We start from the raw sequence: 19,301 nt of genomic DNA, 5'->3' as shown, positions 1-19,301 counted from the left end.
TCCACCTGTCTTGTTGGAATATTGCCTACGTTTCTTATCCCTCCCCTCAATCTCTCCTTGTCTTATTCATTATCCTCTCTCAGTCTAGCTTCGACTAATATTATCCCCACCAGGTGCTCTTTCTCTTCGTTTTCTTTCCACCACTACTTACCACCAATGTACCATATCTTAGTGGCTATTCTACGTTCCCTGGGCTCGCTTTCTTTTTCTTCAAAATTTCTATCCACCTTGCCTCTCTTTCTGGACAAAACAGAAGGGAAAAGAGCAGGGCAAAGTGACTTATGGCTTTTGATATCGGGAGATACCATTGTTTCTTGTGAATTATTTCTTCGAGGTTTGGCTTTTGGATTTTTGGATTTTTTTTAGAGGAGAGGGTGGGCCTGATTTTGGGGGGAAAGTCCATGTGACATTGGGGTGGTTTTGGGTGGATCAGTGGGAAATTGGGGGAAGTGAGATCGTTGGGGTAGGGATCTCTTGTAGTTGTGGTATGAATGAAGTGGAAGTCTCTTTGGAGCAGGTTTAACTACTTACGGGAACCACTTCAGTCATTCATGATGGCGGTGTGTAATGTTAACACCTGTGTAGGTTTTTATGATGTGAGAATTTTTGGTTGATGGGTTTATTAAGTGCTGGTCCCGGGTGGTTTTCGTGGGCTTTTCTTAAGAATTGGTGCGTGAAGGTGAAGGGCTTCTGGGGAGGTTGTTCATTCTGTTGAGATATTTAAAATCCAAGAATTAATTTATTACTTCGAGTAAGGTCCTTTTATATTGGAGATGATGAAAAATTTTTTTATGGATTTTTATAGAATATGTAGTTACAGAAGATAGAGCAAGGAATAAACCAGTGTCAAAGAAGAACGGAGAATCAGGATTTATCTACCTAATCCAATATATTCAATCGTTATGGTGATTACGAAAGATATTTTTTCGGAATTCCAATCCCTCATTTCGGATTTTTAAACCAGGAGATCAACTAAAATTGCTGTGTTGATTTTGACAATTTGAAAAATAGGAATTGATTCAAGTCAATGATGTTTAGGAACTTACCAATAAATAGAAATGCATATGTAATGAGTATTTTTAGCAATACATAATGATATAAAAATATCACAATTATTTTTCAGAATTCGAAAAAATAAAATTGATTACGGCCAACAATGTTTGAGATATTATCAGCAAGTAACAAGTAGACGAGTGAAATTCTCCAAAAATAATAATGATGCACAGTAACTGTTGAGAAATGGTTGAATAGATAAAAACAAAACAAGATGAGTCTTTGAAAGAAACCATATTGAAATCCCTTGAGCCCTTGGAGAGATATCGATGCATCGATTATTTTTGGCAATTATCTTGCTCATATCTTCTCGAAAATAAAAAAAAAATATTAAAAAATTGGACGTTTTTAAGTTTTATTATTTTCCAATGTCTCGAAATATCTACGTTCTCAACGAATTTTGACAGAAATTCCCGAGACTTCCTAGAAATTCCGAAAACCAGAGGACTACGAAAATTAGTGAGTAACTGAATAACAGAATGGGAGAAAATCTAAAAAGGGGTAGATTTTTTCACGTCAATCTGATGCATGAATTGCGATAATTTGGAAATAACTTAAAAATAACTTAAAAAATGGGAAGATATGGGTAATAGCTGGTTGAATGATGATGAAATGAATGAGGTCGATAGGTGGATTGATGAGGCGTTTGAATGGGCTTGGGTTCACGTACAAGCGCGCCATGCTGTCTGCCCAATCCCCCCCACCTATCCCTTTTGTAAATACGTTGAGAGAGGAAAAAAAAAGAGCGACAGAAGGGGGCAATAAAAGGGGGCTGCTTCTTATTCCCCTCGCCCGTATCATCAGAATTGGTAATTCAACAATTTTGCGCCATTTCCGCTTGACGACTCAATCGTCAACTTGAGATTTCTGGGAAATGCCCACGCGTGACCTCACTCTGTCTGCGAAATACTTCAAACTTAGTGTCACTGCTAGTATTTTAATCCCCCTCCTTACTTACTCAGGGATTTAACAAAATGACTAGCCTCGGTAGCCACGAGGGATTGTGGATTGATTGAAGTGGTGTATGGAGACAGTACCAGTACTTAGATCACTATCGTATACTCCAATTTTAACGGGACAAACGGCAAACTACCAATTATCAATTAGGCCAAATGCTAATTTTTATCGTGTTTCAAACCGAGTAAAAATGAGAATCTCACGGCAACTGACTGAGCAACGTCCGTTTTCAATTTAACCGTCATCATGAAGTTCAATCTGAAGTTTATGATGAGTTCTCGGGATTTGTGGGGTGGCGGAAATTCTTCATGACAATACTTCCTTCTGCTTGCTTTCGTAGAGAAGATAGCGTCGAATACCCCAAGGGAAATGTACAATTAAAGTAATACAGCTCAAAATATTCGAATTCAAAAAATTGCATCCCAAAATTTGTCTCAGATATGTCAGCGTAATCTAATCAAATCCACTTTAATAATTGATAACGTCGAGATTTACTATTCCCTGAGGAAGTGGTCATTCTGCCGACTTCAGCCCGAAATTGTGAAGATGAAAAATCTCTACTGATAATTTCAAACTGACCTAAGGCGCACAGAGTATTTACTAGAAATACCGGCTTGTAGTCCTATATATCATGTAAATGAAATTGCATCACATTAGAGGACCTAAACCATGTTAATCTGGTTCTGTAACTATTCTCCAGGTCGACGGATTTGGCGTCCACCACTACTGTGCGAAGTGTTGGCTTCCGGAAGTTGTCAAAAATGGAAATGAAAGATTCGGAGCTGTGCCAACCGAAATGAATATAGAATACAATATAATACTTGAAAAATTCGGATCAATATTTTCACGAGATAATATATTTACACTATAATATTTTGACTTGTCATATTTTAAAAAAATATTTTCAGTAGTAATATTATTGAATAAAATTTTCAGCACTCGTCATACATTTCCTGCGGTTTTTTCTAATCCTTTAAAAAATTCATAAAACTTGGTGAGGCATGAAATGACGATGAAATCCCAAAACGGCATTTTTTTCAGTTCGATTTGATCAAGAATTTGTCAGAAAACTCAAAAAACCGGTAATTGCGGGTAAAAGAGGCAGAACATTCTCAATAACAAGCTTTAGGATCTCAATTTCACATCTTGTCAGGGCGTTAAAATCCTCAGGGACTTAGGACGAAATGAAAGCCCTTAGAGGCTCGATGACAAAATCCTTTGATGAAAATTAAACCAAAGACTTAGAAAACTGTCAGGTAAAGAACATGATCCTTCATGGATTTCCTCATCTTTATTCCGGCTATATAAAGATTAATGTCGTCTGCTCCTTCTTGCCCTTTCGTCTATCATGATGAGTCATGTAATTAGTCGTGTAATTTAGTCAATTTGACTTTGCCCGCGAGTATGTCCAGTCAGTTTTTTTCTTTGGAATTTCGTTTGAGAATAAATTTTTTTTAATATTCACAGTGTATTATTTACAATTTGAAATTGCATTCGCGGACAGTCGCGGGCCACAAACGCTACATACTTCGCCATTCGATTAAAGTATTGGCGGGAAATTCTGAAATTATCAATGATGTCGTAAATACCATGGAATTTTCGAGGCGAAAATACCACACCCTGTCCATAATCTTTCATGTTTTTAAACTAAAAGTGATATTCTTTGCATAGCAGCAAAACTATTTACCGCCTTTCTAACTCGCGAGATAATTTCCTTCCCCACAAAGTATTTTAAAAAATCGGAATGATCGGATAGAAATTGAATTTTCAATTGAAATAATGGAGTAAATATTCCGCGGATACTGCCCTATATGAAAGAACTCGATTAAAATCGATCCATAAATTTTTTCGTCGTCCTCGGAATCTCTGAAATAACCCTCTGACAAATGGCCCTAAAAGTCTTTTTAGTCTCGAAGAATGTTACGGAAGAAAACTGAATGCTTTTGAAAAATTTATCTGCCCACAACTCTGCAAATTTCACTACATTTAGAGATCCCTATCGGAATTCCTGAAGAACCCCTTTTTTATGTGTCTCATATAGCCCACTATAAGAGGAATCCTTGACAAGTGTCCCTTCAACGAGCAATCATGTATCTTTCATCGATTTTTTCTTCAAACAACGTATCTTTACGAGGCTAAAATCTCCTTGTAACAAATTCTCAAAAAAATGTTATACAGACTTGATAAATAAAAAGTATGGGCCGTCGAACTTGAGGATGTTGGGAATCCTTTTAGCCAAATATAAAATATTTTATTTTTCTTTTTAAATTTATTTTTCTTCTTTAAAATTAATTGTTAATTTTTCTTTTTCATTCATTTTCTTCTACTTTTAAACTTAAAACTTGAACTTATAGATGTAGGTTCGATATCTATATATTATAGATTTATAATTATTATTTAGCTATTGTTATAATATAAATTTCTTGGGAGATGGTAAAAGCTGGTGCTGATGTAAAAAAAAGGAAAAAACATTTATAACATCAATGGGAATAAATAAATAATTTAAAATAATAGAAAATAATGAATTGATAAATAGACAGTCGAAATTTTTAATTCCAAATTTTTTAAAACAAATTACTCTCCACTCCCTGAAAAATCTCAAATTCAATCGGAAATTCTTTCATCATTAATCATAAATACTTCCTATAAATTGCCTATCCGTTCTTCACAAATCGAATTAACCTTGATCCCTGAATATCGCAAAAATTCCGCATAACCCTGGCCAATAATCGATTTCCGTTTTACCGCGAAGTCCCCTTCGACGCAGGAAGTCCCAAAATATAAAATTAATTTGATTGAGAAGTTGTCCTACAAAAAAGGCGAATGCTAGAGTCGGAGTAAAAAAAAATGGGTGAATAAAAAAAGGGGGCATAACATGGGAGCACCGGTTGCTAAAAAAAGGTGAATCATAAAGAATTTTTCGCAGAGTTCATGCGTGTGAAGATGAAAGCTGTTCATATCTTCTCATTCATGTGTTCTCATAATTAAATTTTTCGATTCTTACGGTTTTATGGTAAAGAGTCCTTAGGTGTTTGCACCAAGTGCAGGAGGTCATGTTCCCCGTGGAAGGTGTGCATGGTGGAGGAAAGTACGAAGTTCGGGTGCAGATGTGTGAAGAGTTAGTTGTGGAGTGTGCTATTTGGCTATTGGTCATCTGGATAGGATTGGACAACTGGTTCCGGCTGTGGACTCGTAAGACAAGGGTGAAGCCGAAAATTTGGCCTGGAGGTCTCTCTTCTGTGTAGTTGGCAAAGGGATATGGTGTGCGCTCGGTTAGTGCCCCGCCTCGGCTTCAGGGTCGTCTTAATTACCGGGTGGTCCAGTTCGGAACCCCACAAATATTCCGTAGCGGCGGCCACTCAAAGACAAAGAAAGAAACCTACGAAATCTCTAGAGTGAATATACCTTTTTTTCTCCTCATCACTTAATTTTCTATTTTTTCCGTCCACTCGTGTGATTCAAACTTTGGGGTCCAAGACGCCTCCAAACGACGAGATAGCACTAGCTGTTCAATTTCTGCATGCGGTCGAGGTGTTTTTATATGTATATATTTCTTCGGCGTTATCTGCCAGATACTTCTCATATCGTTCCTCTCCTTCGAGGAGCTGGGGAGGACTTGAGAAAAATGTGACACGACCGGCGAGATTATTTTGTTCTTTCCGCTTCAGGTAAAACTTTCGGCCAGATAAGAACAAGGGGATCCTCTTTCCACTTCATCCGGGTTAAATTGAAACCGGTGTCTAGAGCCTCCCACGCTGGTATATTCGACAATGGGGGACGAATTTTTTTTTCGTGAGTCATGTGCCACCGATCCATGAAAAAGACCATTTGCTAATTTGTTACAGCAATCTTTAGGACAATGATCGATTGGTCTAGTTGTGATTGTTATATGTTTATTAGATTTTAGACAGCATTTCGAGTGAATACTAAAGATTTTTTCCTGAACTCTTTCCATTTTTCAAGCAGGGTGGAAATTTTTACAGCAATTGGTTGTACCTGATAATGTTACAAACGGCCTTCCAATTTTCAATTAGCTAATAGACGAGCATGGCTTGCTCCTTAATTTTTACTGAATATTACTCCGTGTGAAAAATTCACCTTTAGCCTTACAAACAATTTGTTGAATGAATAATTATTAACTCCTCTTTCAATTCTTCGAGAATTAATTAACCGGTTGCGTTGACTGGGTATAAATGAATTATTGGTTTCCTAACGCGATGAAACCTTTTCATAATTATCACTCTACTCATCTAAAGCATTAAAAATGATCTCGAGAGAATTTTGAAAATCACTGAGAGATGAGTCAGTCGAATTTTCACAGGAAATTCTTTACGTTTTTTCTCTTTTCCCAAATCCTGGATTTTCCATAAAAAAGGTAAATTGAAAAATTTTTTTTAACGAACAAGAAAAATTCTTCATCATGTAATTTTAATCGAGCGTGATTCTTCAGTTGTAATTCTTATAATAAATTCTTGTCTCCATCGCTGAATATGAATGATGATCCCATGGACACATTATAATCACGAATTGATGAGTCAGACAAATTTCCTTGTACAAGAAACATTTTACAATTGTTTTTCTCGACTCTCCTAGCTTGTATTTTCCAATTACTGATATTTTTCTCACGAATACACACAACTGTATCTCTCAATCTATTAATACCTACCTGTTTAATTAAACCAGCAATTCTGGAATTTTTTAGTGCAGAGGAAAACAAGTGGTATTTCCCTCAAGATTACGAAGCTCTCCTGTCATTTTTCGGTAATTAGTCTCTCCGGACAGAGAAAAAAATTTTTTAATTTCATACAAAAAAATGAGACCTACCAAAAAGGTATCAACGAAAAAATCGTTATCTTCTTTCAAGTTGAAGATACCGGGTAAAAAAAATTCACTAATCCTAGTTCAACACTTCGCAACAGATTTGCCATTATGAGTACAGGTGGGAATTATAGTATAAAAATTCTCATGGAAAAATTGAGTATCGAAAAATGCAAAGAATAATTGGCAAGTGAAAAAAAATGGTTTTTTTAAATTTCTTGTTAAGTCTGACTCCGCCCACATGCGAGGCTAAAACAATGGGGATTACTAGCAATTTTCGATGAGCTGTCATCAACCACCCACGGTTATATGGCGTTGGATTGGGTTGAAACGCGCGGCTTTGACTTTAAGGGGCGATGAGGAGGGATTCGCGGGGTACCGTGGGGTACCGTGGGGCACAGGGAGAGGGGTATATAACACACTGTCATTTGTGTGGTCCGGTGTTGCTTGTCGGCACTTGGGTTATGGAGTTGAGAAAAGAATATAAGACAGAGAAGACCACCTTCGTGGAAAGACCACTCTGGGCCCCACCGAGAGAGAAGAGTGATCCTCTTGAAACAAAAATGAAAAAGAGAGACTGAAAAAAAAATGTGAAAAAGAAGAGGAGAAATTGTATATTCAACCACGCGCGCACGAGACCCTGAGAACAAGACTGTGTGGATGGACCCATGGAGTCTACGATGACCACAGGTGGGATTTAAGATGATTGTTACTGAATTCCTTCTTAAAAAGGGACAGCCATTTTTATCCCATTGAAATTTCTCCCTTTTTTTTTACCTCACAACATGCTGATGATGACTTTGCCATTGTCAGGATCCACGCGGTCATTTATTCCATCGTTACTTAATTTATTAATTTGATAATTCGTCATTTACATATTTCGCAATTCTTTGAACTAAATATTATTCTCGGATTAAGTCGAATGGAAAAGTAATGCACTAGGCTTGAAGAATGTTAGCGACAAACTTTTGGGTTTTTGCAAAAAGATTTATTTATCTGACGCATTTACTTTTATTGATATTATACGTCTTTAATTGTTATTTTTTATTTTTTAGGGGAGAGAACGGAATTCAGATGGAAATAAACTAGCTCAAATATTAATTTCTGTATTAAGGGAAATATGCCTTCCAAAGTCTCCATTTTGCCCTACTCTCCTCTAAGAAAAAAGAACGATATTTTTCCTCTGTAACTTACAACAATTTACTACAATTTTCAATAACTAATGCACTGAAAAAATTTCCAGCAAACGAAAAACAAATGGTTTACCAAAAATTATTCCAGGATAATCTCCAGTCCTTAATTATTGTTCCCCCGTCACGATGACCATCTAAATTTATGAATTGTTAATGAAACCTAGACTAGACATTTCTTCATTTCACTCGAGATTATCTTCAACCATTCCCTAACAAAACGATTTCAAATAACTTTATTTCAAAATCCATACATTTTTCTTGTTAAAAAATTATGAGAATTATCAAAAAAAAAAGAAAACAGTCGTATAAAATTCTAATTTCAATCGTGATAATTAATGTAAGATGTATTAAACCACACCCGGCATTCAACAATTGTACAACGTACGTAATTATGTAACGTATCAGGTGCTTGCATCGCATGACAAACGGTGTAAATTTCCTATAGACAATAATCCACCAGTGCAAATATTCAACTTCCCTCAATTCCACGAAGAGGCTGAGGAAAAAAGAAGCAAAAATAATGAGAACCAATACATACGAACGAATTATTAAGGATTGACGGTGGAATGCAACGAGTCATGTATATATATTCGAAAATCTTCTCAATGGCACCTCGTTGTCTAACGCGGAAAGAAACAAATGAAGAGGGCACATATATATATATATAAATATATATATATGTATATAAACGGTTGAAGAAAAGTCGAGGAGTGCCCACCTGGCTGGACTCATCAGCCAGCTGCGGAATAAACAGGTAGATAGAAATACTGCCTTCCTCAATGTGTGTACACAAGTTCTACCACTGCTTTTTTCCTCTTTTTTTCCCCTCCAGTCTCATTTATTTCTTCTTTATCCAGGTGCAAGCAATTATGATTTAAATACTTTGAAAAAACGTTGGAGATTCCTATGGTGATAATTTTATTCTTCTCCAGGTGTTTTCCTCGTATTTAATTTGTACTTGCCGCTGGAGATTTCATTAGTTGAGACGTTTTATTTAGTCAGTTGCAGATTCATCAACATGCGGATTCTGGTGGCAGTGAATTTTAATTATTGCATACTTTTTTTTATGGAGATTCAACAATTCCCCGTATATATATTTTCATTGAACGGGGTAAAAATTGAAGATTTACAAATTCTCATGTTAATTCCTAATTCCAAATAGCTAATAAACCACTTCATGAATACTCACATCATACATGATTTTTTGTACATAATTCTTGTTAATTCTGTGATCAACAAAAATGTCGGATTTACGTATTTATATTCTCGTAAATAAAATTAATAGTAAAACACTAAAACTGGTTGTATTTTGTTCAGTTAATTGAAATAAAAAAGTGATTTATTATCAAAACCGGCGTAAAGCTATAATATTCTGTTGATTCTGGATTTTTCCATAATTTTTCCTTTTCAATGAAAATAAAATTTCAATCTCGAATCGTGTAGTTAGGTAATGTCATTAAAGAAGGGCTCGTACAGTGCAAAAGAGAGAGGTGTGACCATAGAATTGATGAGGATACTGCGGCACGCATAAACTCAAGGCAATGTGCCCACAAATATTCATCATTTCACAACGTCCAGGAGTGAAAAATAAAAATAAAAAAATTCTCGTACAAGAGAGATGAGGGAAAGGTTCCTTTTTCAATTAAAAGGCAAAAAAGCGTTCGCCTTGGGTATAGTGTTAGCCTTCTCATGAGGTTGAGGTTTCTTTTAAAAGGTTGGCACTTTCGGGCTGCGGCAGACAGCGCGTCGCCCAAGACCCCCAGGCTAACTCCTCTCTAGAGATGCTCTTCACTGCCAACATCATCTCCAGCCATCCACCTTTTTTATAAAGAAAAAATATAAAATGCAAAAAAAGACACTGTCCAGTTGAGACAAAATGTCGCTTCAGACCGGTATTTTTTTTCTACTTCACAATGAAGACTAATTTTAGAAATTGTCATTTTTTTTTTCATTTGGGGTATTCTCTCTTTACAATAATGTGATCGACCATTTTTTCTCCTATAAATAATCTATCCGAAACTTCTGGAGACACATTTAATCCATTTTCTCGATTAAAAAAAATCCACATAAGAGCTAATTGTTGCTCCATCCGTTTTAAACAATAGACAACTTCAAATGTTTACTTTCTCACACTTTCCTATCTGCAAATAAACAAAGCAAAAAGTCCAATAAACACCGAAAATAGAAATGGAAATGCGAGATGGAATCTGGTTTTCTGGATATGGAAATTCGGGTGTTCTGGTACTGAATCTCAATATTTCGAATGACTTCGCTGAATCTCTAAATTGAACTAAAAATAACAGTTTCATCACTGATAATTCCAGAGGAAGAATGGTATTTTATAATATCGCAGGTGACGAAGCGAAGAAGATCCGACAGTGTCTTTTTCACACATACATTTTACCTTCTCCTCGCTTGTTTCCAAGTCAATGAATTCAGGAATCACCTCCCCAGCCCCTTCTTACTGCAGTATACACGGGATATTATTACCGGAGCTCAGGTTTTCGCCGTGAAATTTTCACTTTCTACCCAATCGAAGAATCCAATAATTTCTTCCATATTTAATCCCACACAATCCTCCGCGACATTTTCAAAAACTGCATTCTCATAAAATAACTGACAATATTCTTATTATTTTTATGCATGTGGAAAATATTCTATAGTTTGAGTGAAATGTGAAACTCACCGTCGTTTACATAACGCATCTGTGGCATTAGAAAGTCCACTTTGGATTACCAATATTTGTGTGACATTTTATTAACAGAAAATCAAGGATAAAATGCATTTTCTCCTTTACCTGAGTAATGTAATCAATTAATTACGTAAAATATTCATGAATTGAGAGAAACCAAATCGACCAAATTTTACATGTTTTTCCTTGCATTTTTTTTGCAAGAAAAACCTTTCCTTTGTTTATTCATGGTTACAATATTCCTTAAGAACTTTCTTGTGTCTCTTCCCAGTTCATTGCACGTTTAAATATATTTAGAAAATACCAGAATGTTTCCGTTTTTTTATTTGTTTCATCACATATTGATAGCCATCAGTTCTCTAATAGCGATTGGTCAATTTGAATTTTTAATTTACAGGAAGTCAATTCCAAAGAGAATTAAGTTGTAACTCGTAAACATATAAATAACAAAATATTACAAACAGTTCAGCGAAAAGGGGAAAATGTCAAGGTAGGATTTTATAAAAAGAAAGATGAACGAAGTTCCTATGGAATTCGGTGACAAAAAAAATTATTATTTAATCGTTTGTCTTACATGTCCGTCATTTTGGAAACATAATATCAACTTACGTCGCTATGTGAAAACGGATGAAAAAAGTGTGAATTCGCACTTATCCTAATAACGAAGTTTGAAATTCACCAAAAATAAAGAAAAAAAAATCACATCTCAGAGCTTTCCATATAAAATTTGCATTGGTATCTTTCCACAAGATCTAAGAAACAATAAATAATCATACTTGTCCATAAGTAATTCTCCATTCTTCAGTAAGATCATTGCACTCGTATGAAAACAAATAAATTGAGAGTTGAGAAGGGTTTTTTTTACATTTGATTTTTCGGGAAAACTGCCGTGAGGAGATCGGGCTTGTTCACCTTGCCCATGCTGTTCTTTGGAATCCTGTCGACTACCTTCAGCACCGTGGGAACGGCATACTCGGGTAGTGATTTCTTACCAAATTCACGAAGTTGGGATAGAATTATTTCGGCTCCTTCACGTGCTACCACAACCGCTGCCACCTATAAGAAAAAATCCATTTTAATCACAAATATCACGCCGAACCCTTCCAAAAAAAAAACCTTTAACATTAGAAATATTTTTTCAAGCGTGTGAAACATCTCTGCCCGTCAAAATATTCACTCGGATCATTTGAAAAGTCGATGAAGCTAGAAAAAATAAAGAGTACCATTCGAATCAATCATTCAAATGCAGAAATGCACATGTTAAATTTATAATCCAATGAAACGAGCTCGACACTCTATTTAGAGATGAAAAAGAAAAATTAATAGGAAATGAAGGTTTGTTTATGCACACTGTTTGGTAACAGAATTTGCGTATATCGCCACGTGGGTCTACTGAAATTCTTCCGTCTTACTTTTTCTCCCCACGTGATGTCTGGCAGTCCGACAACTGCGCAGTCAATAATATCGGGATGACCGAGAATTGCCGTTTCCACTTGCAGGGCACTGACCTTGTAGCCACCAGTTTTTATTATATCTACAGAGCTACGACCCAAGATACTGTATACACCTTTATCATACTGTGCAGTGTCTCCTGTGGATTGATATTTATTATTATTCAATCCTTATAAATGGCAAAATTGAAAAAAAAAAATTCTGATGGACATCTTATTGCGAAGTTTCTTTACCAGTTTTGAACCATTCATCCTTCGTGAATTCCTTGCCGGTGGCCTCTGGTTTTTTCCAGTACTCCCGAAACACACTTTCCCCCTTGACTTGCAAATCTCCCACAATTGGGCCCTTACGATTGTTAATGACCTTGGTACCAGCCCAGGATCCCTCAGCCAACACCTCTGGTATATTGCCACCTTCTTGCTTGGTTATTCTCACATGAACGCCTGGCAATGGTGTCCCAACGGTCCCTAAAAAATATCCAAGTCCTCCATCATTTGTTATCAAGAGATTTTTCGATCTCAAAAGTCTGAAGACTATAACCCCATAGTTATTAATATTCGATTTGAAACGGTTTGAAAGTGGTTTTTCCTAAGCACCTGGAATACGTTGACCTTCGAGTGGATTGGAGAGGACCATACCAGTCTCGGTCATGCCATACCTTTCCAACAAACGGTGTCCCGTAATTTCTTCCCATCTGTCGAAGATGGGCTTTGGAAGTGGTGCAGATCCACTGACCATTAACCTTCGAACAAAAAAAATTGAAATAAGTTGCTTGTGAAGTTTTTGTTCTGTATGCTGGCGATCATTAATTATTTCATTGAGAGGAAGTTCTCTGGCAGGTTGATAAATAAATATTTTTGATTGAAGAACTATTTTTTTCATGAGATTGATAAATTCCATATGCGGCACTTATTTAATATCTACAAAATTAACAAGTTTACCGTAGAAATTTATAGTAAATTCTTGTATATAAATATTTAAATATTTATCCGATCAATCCTTACTTTGGTTATTCGACTGAGATAAACTTGAATGAATTACCTGATTTTTGTACTGCACACCGTGTGCACATACTCTTTCATTTTGGTATTTTTGCTGAAGAGTTGTTCATACTCCTGAATTAATTTCATATAGATCGTGGGTACAGCCATGAACATGTTGCACCTCTCGGAATTCTGCAGATTGATACCCAGCAAGTGAGTCCACACATTGGACGTCTCGAATTTCGGTAACATAACACACCTTGCACCGACGTACAATGGACACATGAGTACGTTAACGATACCATGCACGTGATTGAGAGGCAGAGTGTGAAGAATAATGTCCTTTTCCGACCATTTCCACGCCGTAATCAACGCGTTCATCTGTGACTGTAGATTTCTATGGCTCATCACCACTCCTTTTGGTACTCCTGTTGTTCCAGATGTGTAAACAAACATGGCATTTGAGTCATTGTAAAATTCATCTTTGAGGGGTGTCTCCTCAGAATCACCAAAGTCATATTCGTATTTTTCGTAGCTCTTGTTGTTGGCTGTCTTTCCATCGGGTTTCATTGCCAATACCCTCAGGGCATCATCGAAAACCATCAAACGACAATCACTCCCTTTTACCAAACATTCCAACATTGGTGCATGCTCCGACGTCGTTATTATAACTTTAGCATTAGAATCTTTGAGATAATAATTCAGGACTGATGGTGGACTTGAAGCGTTCAATGGTACAGCTAGAAGGAGAAATTTCAGAATAATAAAATATATTTCCCACTGAAATCTGCCGGAGGGAGTGAAAATATTTCGGAATCTAAGACACATGAAATGGTTTTTTGCCTCTCAATTCTAAGAAAGAAAATTCCGTGGTGAGAATTCCACTGTATTTTTAAGTGCTAAGAGAAAAATAAAATGTCGAGCACACTTTATTTACCAATTTGACCACTCATCCAGCATGCCCACTGTACAATAATATATCTCGCATCATTAGGGAGAAGAAAAGCAACTCTCTCCTGTTGTTTTCCATTCAAAATATCAGACAATTCATTGGAGAATTGTCTGGAGCTCAGGAATAGGCCGCGGTAGGTGTAGTCTCCCTGCAGATCTCTCAATGCAGTTTTATCTCCAAATCGTATGGCGTTTCTGAATATTGGGATTACATTGTTACTTGGTGGCTGCAAAAAAAAAAATAAACGAATCACATAATGCACGTGTCAGCATTTTATTGCAAAATCTTTTTCATTCATTATTGCCCCGAAATATTGAGAAGCTAGAGAAAATTATATAGGTACTTTTTTTTCATAGCCCAGATTCTTTTTGATGAATCAGTTATTTTTCTGCGCACGTGTGACAGCTTTCGTCTTTAGTTCAAAGATATCCATAGAATCTAACGGGGTAAAAGTCAGCTATTTTTGGATTACTTTCAAATACTTGGTTCAAATTTGAATTCAAAAGAGAAGTTCATCAAGTTCTATAATTTGACAAACTATTGAAGAATTGAAAAGCTTCGCCAAAAAAAATCATTTTCATTCGATTGCCCGAGTTATCCCAATTTAAACGTTCAACCATTAACCACTATTAATAGTTTGATGTAAATATCCAGTCGAACTCACAAAAAATTTCCAACTCTAACATTTCTAAATCTAATCCGACTTGTAACTGACTTTTCTGTGAGGAACTGTCATATGTACAATTTTGTAAAAAATATTGTGTTCTTACTCTAGTTATTCGGCTAAGAAATATATCGTTATCATTTACCTGTTGTGTCTCATTGATGGAGCTCAATGCAGCGTGTGTTTGTTGGAGCCTCTTCAATGCCAGTGGCTTGTGTACTCTTAATATCTTGCTCACTGCTAAATGCAAACTGCGCCTCAAAAGTGATCCCATTTTTTAAATACTCAGATTTCCTTATCGAATGTTCAAGTTTCTGAAATAGAAAAAATCATAAACCAACTTAAGAGAATTCAATAAAGAAATTATGAAACACACCTAGTTTCCCCTCGTCTTGTCAGTTGTGGACTTATTTCGAAATTCAGTGGTTATAAAAAAACCAAAAGCAAAATACCACATAAATTCCTCCACAAAACAGCAACTAACCTCCAGCAAAGGGCTTTTATAATATTCTCATAAAATTACTACCATCATCGGATCAATAAATAATTTACAAATGTCATAGTTGAGCTACTACGTGTTAAACCCTCTACGGGATTATTTCGTCATGCACATGAATTGTATATCCATTTATGTCTTGTTCATAATACATGCATTAAAGTAAACATTTTGGCTTATAGTCATTTTGAAAAATGGGAAGAGGAAGAAAATCTTAAGGCTTCTGACATACACCTGTTAGTAATGATAATCTTTTTCTGAGAGTTGTCTCGAATGAAAAGGATACTAATACTAGTGATAAATATCATTAACGAGGAGAATACATTACCAAAGATGGTGAAAAAATCTCTCATCTCGTATTAGTGCCGGTTTTGACATATCTTACGGCAAAACGAAAGGATAAAAATAATCCAAGTGTCACGAGATAACTTGATTATAACGCGAGTTGCAGTTATTTTTATTCTATTGGCGCCAGACCTCGATGTTTGAAAAAATTCTGAATGTTGAAAAAACAGAAAGCCGTGTAAATCGTGCACTTTTGATGCACTCTTGTAAGTAGGTATGTGTGGAGTGAATAAAAATCGCAAAAGCCGGACTCTTTGGGTGGGAAAAATTGTGTAACCTTAATTTCGGTGTGTAGATTTTTGTTCCTAAAAGTGTCGACAGGGGGCAAATGGTGATTTTCGTTGATTAATCGCTCCAAAACAATAAATATCCAGGGATTGTTAATATCTCCAGTAATATTGCCAAGATTATTGTCAGGTCTTAGTAGAAAGAATCATTTATTGTTTCTGAAGGTGAGCTAATTTATTATTTGTTATTTACTCTTCTTTGGGAGCTCTTTCGAAACACTTTGAGGTTATACTTAATATAAACAATATGAAGAACTCTTTTTGTTCTTATTGATTCGCATTTACTTTTATTAATTAAGTGAATTAAGTGAATGTAAACATTTGAAAGACTTCTTCATTTTTAAATAGCTCGCACTGTACCCTGTACCCTGAAGAATTCGATGAAATTGTCAATACCTTGAGCAATGCTAGAATAAACCAAATTAATTTTTTTTTTTAAGTGAAGATGGGTGAAAGATATAATATTCACAGTCAATTGGAGCATCTCCAATCTAAATACATCGGTACAGGCCATGCAGATACCACAAAATTCGAGTGGATGGTGAACCAGCACAGGGACTCCTGCAGTTCTTATATGGGTCATTACGATCTACTCAATTTCTTCGCAATCGCTGAAAACGAAACCAAAGCCAGAGTCAGGTTTAATCTCATGGAAAAAATGCTGCAGCCCTGCGGACCACCTCCTGAGAAACCTGAAGATTAATCTAATATTACTTTTTTTTTCATAATCATTAATTTACTCAACCAATAATCAATTCAAGGGCGATAAGGGAGGTATCAATAAACAATTGAATAGTTTTTTTCGTACGTGCAAAACTAGTTTATTTCTGTTTTTATTCTATGCTCTTTCTCTTTCTCTCTCTCCTTGAGTGTTTTCATAACAGATTTCACTAATCTCTGCTGTGCGATGAGGGAAATGTTTTTAGAGGCTTCAGTCAGGGTTTCTAACACTGGAGCTATGGCGGATATATCAATGTCTCCAACGAAATACAATTCAGCGACTTGATCGTGTTGAGGTAGATAGGCTTGCATAATTATCCCATGATTCTTTGATTTATGATTTTTGGTTGGGGCTGTGCTGCAGAGTGCCTCTTCTTCTGTAGTTGTATCGAGGAACACTGTGTCTGAATAAATTCCCTGGAAAATTATTATTCATCGTGAGAAATTATGAAAGGTAGTGGGGGGTCAATAGGAAATTTTCAAATTCGAGAAATGTAGTGTGTTGTTGGAAAGAAAAATTACAGAAATTTTTCAGATCTGGAAAGAAATGAGAGGAGTTCAAAGTACATAAGTTTAAGATTCTGCCCTCAATTAATTCAATCGAAAGACACAAATGAAATAATTATGTAATAAAATGAAGAAATAGATAAAGTCATAATTACAGCAGAAACGGCCGTTACAAGGCCAAACATTGGAATGCTAGCGTTCGCTAAGGCTAGACTAGCCGCAGTTATTGCAGCAGCTAAGCAGGAACCACCATTGTCCAAAACCAGGGCATAAATATCCACTTGAAAGTTCGGAAATTCGTGCTGAAATCAATTCCATCCATTAAATATTTATTTAATGGAATGATAAAAAATGTAACACAACAAATTCGATTCGTCAGAAATGAGGAAATACGAAATTATTAGTACCCTGCAAACAGCTGGCTCCAGTGCTCTCTGCATAATCAAACTGTATTCTTTCTCCTGTGAGTCTTGCTGATGAATTTTCCTCTTTTTGCACGAGAACGAAGCGAACTTGAATTCACAGTAAAGATTACCTTGAACACTGTAACCCATTTTGTTCGGAATTTCTCGTGGATCAAATACTGAGCACACAACTTTTGTTGTTCCAATTTCAATGTAGGCTGAACCTTTCGCCTGACTGATAAGACCAGTTTTCATGACTTTAAATGATAAACAGAAAATTAAAAATAATATTTTTTCCAAATTTAGGACCACATTACATTTCTACCAGTCCTCATAAAATTTATTCGACAAATTATAAATTAGGACATCCAAAGGAGAACTGGCAAGACTTCGAAAGTTAATATATTTATCTTTAATGAGTTTTAGTGACATCATCTTTTAGAAAGAGCATAATTAGCTAAAATCTCAAAAATCCACATTTGCTCAAGATTCGTCATTTGATAATTAATTCGAGAAAAAAGCTTTGGGCAAAGTTGAATTGTTATTGTTATTCTTGTAATAATCGGTATGGAAAGAGGAAAAAAATAATAACAAAAGTGAGAAATACAAATTCATAACCTACACATTTTCCGGATATCATCATGGGCTCGTCCATCTTCTCGTTTATTTAATAGATCTAATTGTTGCTCGGCGGTGTTCGATGATTTATCAATATAGAGTTGATAAGGTACTGTTACCTCAGGCCCATTGATTCGTCTCTGATCAACAGGCATGTTCTTGTTTCACTTCTAGTACGGATTTTTTGTATTTATTGTTGAAAATAGAGAGTGGAAACATGCCATGTTTATGCATGAAATTAAATAGGGTTGCGCCATCTGTTCAATTTTTCAGAAAGTTCAGTAATGATTTTTTTCAGGATTAGCACGAAAGAGGATTGACTGAAATTTGAAATTTCGAAATTTTTCGAAAAGTATCAGGGGAGCATGAAAATCGAGGAGGTATTCACTGAAATTGAAAAATTCGAAATTTTCAAAAAAGTATCAGGGGAGTATGCAAATCGAGGAGGTATTCACTGAAATTGAAAAATTAAAAAATTTCAAAAAAGTATCAGGGGAGCATGAAAATGGAGGCGGTATTGACTGAAAATTGAAAATTCGAAATTTTTCGAACAGTATCAGGGGAGCATGAAAATCGAGGAGATATTCACTGAAATTGAAAAATTTTTAATTTTCAAAAAAGTATCAGGGGAGTATGAAAATCGAGGAGGTATTCACTGAAATTGAAAAATTTTAAATTTTCAGAAAATAAAATCCACCCAGCCGATGGGTGCCTCTGACAGCGGGACTACTACTGAGGCAGTTACCGAGTCGACTGACGTGCAGACACCCCACCATTCAGTGCGACCCCCTCTTTCTCTTGGGGTGAGGTGCTACAATGCCAGTGGGGTCGCTCAAACCCCCACTGGGCGGCTCAGTTCTGGGGGGGGCACCTCACCCCAAGAGAAAGAGGGGGCCGCACCCAATGGTGGGGTGTCTACCCGTCAGTCGACTCGGTAGTTGCCTCAGTAGCAGTCCCGCTGTCAGACACCAATGAAGTGGGTAAATTTTATTTTCTGAAAATTTAAAATTTTTCAATTTCAGTGAATACCTCCTCGATTTTCATGCTCCCCTGATACTTTTTTGCAAATTTAAAATTTTTCAATTTCAGTGAATGCCTCCTCGATTTCTATGCTCCCCTGATATTTTTTTGAAAATTTCGAATTTTTCACATTTCAGTGA

The 19,301-nt window shown here is 36.0% G+C and overlaps 3 protein-coding genes across 5 annotated transcripts; 1 reads left to right on the top strand and 2 right to left on the bottom strand.

Annotated features, from left to right (window-relative positions):
• Positions 1-11,246: 11,246 nt before the first annotated feature.
• Acsf3 (Acyl-CoA synthetase family member 3) lies at positions 11,247-15,677 on the bottom strand. Of its 2 annotated transcripts, none has more exons than XM_011301149.1 (8): positions 15,589-15,677; positions 14,910-15,078; positions 14,086-14,326; positions 13,207-13,888; positions 12,762-12,907; positions 12,399-12,632; positions 12,126-12,304; positions 11,247-11,769 (listed from the first exon to the last, which is right to left on the bottom strand). In XM_011301149.1, exons 2-8 carry the CDS (start codon positions 15,036-15,038, stop codon positions 11,575-11,577), a joined length of 1,806 nt encoding a protein of 601 aa, XP_011299451.1. In that variant the 5' UTR covers positions 15,039-15,078; positions 15,589-15,677; the 3' UTR covers positions 11,247-11,574. The 2 variants fall into 2 exon arrangements, with proteins under 2 accessions (XP_011299451.1, XP_011299452.1); XM_011301150.1 differs by lacking the exon at positions 15,589-15,677 and adding an exon at positions 15,141-15,308.
• Positions 15,678-15,730: 53 nt separating this feature from the next.
• Positions 15,731-16,699, top strand: Sf3b5 (splicing factor 3b subunit 5). Of its 2 annotated transcripts, none has more exons than XM_011301147.1 (3): positions 15,731-15,819; positions 15,901-16,057; positions 16,338-16,699. In XM_011301147.1, the coding sequence occupies exon 3, from the start codon at positions 16,338-16,340 to the stop codon at positions 16,593-16,595; it is 258 nt and encodes an 85-aa protein (XP_011299449.1). In that variant the 5' UTR covers positions 15,731-15,819; positions 15,901-16,057; the 3' UTR covers positions 16,596-16,699. The 2 variants fall into 2 exon arrangements, with proteins under 2 accessions (XP_011299449.1, XP_011299448.1); XM_011301146.1 differs by having other exon boundaries at positions 16,333-16,699.
• LOC105264335 (exosome complex exonuclease Mtr3) lies at positions 16,617-18,394 on the bottom strand. The gene is made up of 4 exons (XM_011301148.1): positions 18,146-18,394; positions 17,527-17,780; positions 17,275-17,421; positions 16,617-17,029 (listed from the first exon to the last, which is right to left on the bottom strand). Exons 1-4 carry the CDS (start codon positions 18,294-18,296, stop codon positions 16,709-16,711), a joined length of 873 nt encoding a protein of 290 aa, XP_011299450.1. The 5' UTR covers positions 18,297-18,394; the 3' UTR covers positions 16,617-16,708.
• Positions 18,395-19,301: the final 907 nt, after the last annotated feature.

Source organism: Fopius arisanus, unplaced genomic scaffold, assembly GCF_000806365.1.
Source record: "Fopius arisanus strain USDA-PBARC FA_bdor unplaced genomic scaffold, ASM80636v1 scaffold00020, whole genome shotgun sequence".
Classification (NCBI taxonomy): Eukaryota; Metazoa; Arthropoda; class Insecta; order Hymenoptera; family Braconidae; genus Fopius; species Fopius arisanus.
This window is presented reverse-complemented; position numbering and strand designations above follow the sequence as displayed.

Coding starts and splice junctions, on each gene's coding strand:
- LOC105264335 (XM_011301148.1), bottom strand. CDS start 18,296: ATGCCTGTTGATCAGAGACGAATCAATGGGCCTGAGGTAACAGTACCT. Junction 17,781..18,145: donor TGATGATATCCGGAAAATGT/GTAGGTTATGAA, acceptor TATCATTTAAAG/TCATGAAAACTGGTCTTATC. Junction 17,030..17,274: donor TTGTAACGGCCGTTTCTGCT/GTAATTATGACT, acceptor ATAATTTTCCAG/GGAATTTATTCAGACACAGT.
- Acsf3 (XM_011301149.1), bottom strand. CDS start 15,038: ATGGGATCACTTTTGAGGCGCAGTTTGCATTTAGCAGTGAGCAAGATA. Junction 14,327..14,909: donor CCATCAATGAGACACAACAG/GTAAATGATAAC, acceptor TTTTTTTTGCAG/CCACCAAGTAACAATGTAAT. Junction 12,908..13,206: donor GTGTGCAGTACAAAAATCAG/GTAATTCATTCA, acceptor TTTTGTTCGAAG/GTTAATGGTCAGTGGATCTG.
- Sf3b5 (XM_011301147.1), top strand. CDS start 16,338: ATGGGTGAAAGATATAATATTCACAGTCAATTGGAGCATCTCCAATCT.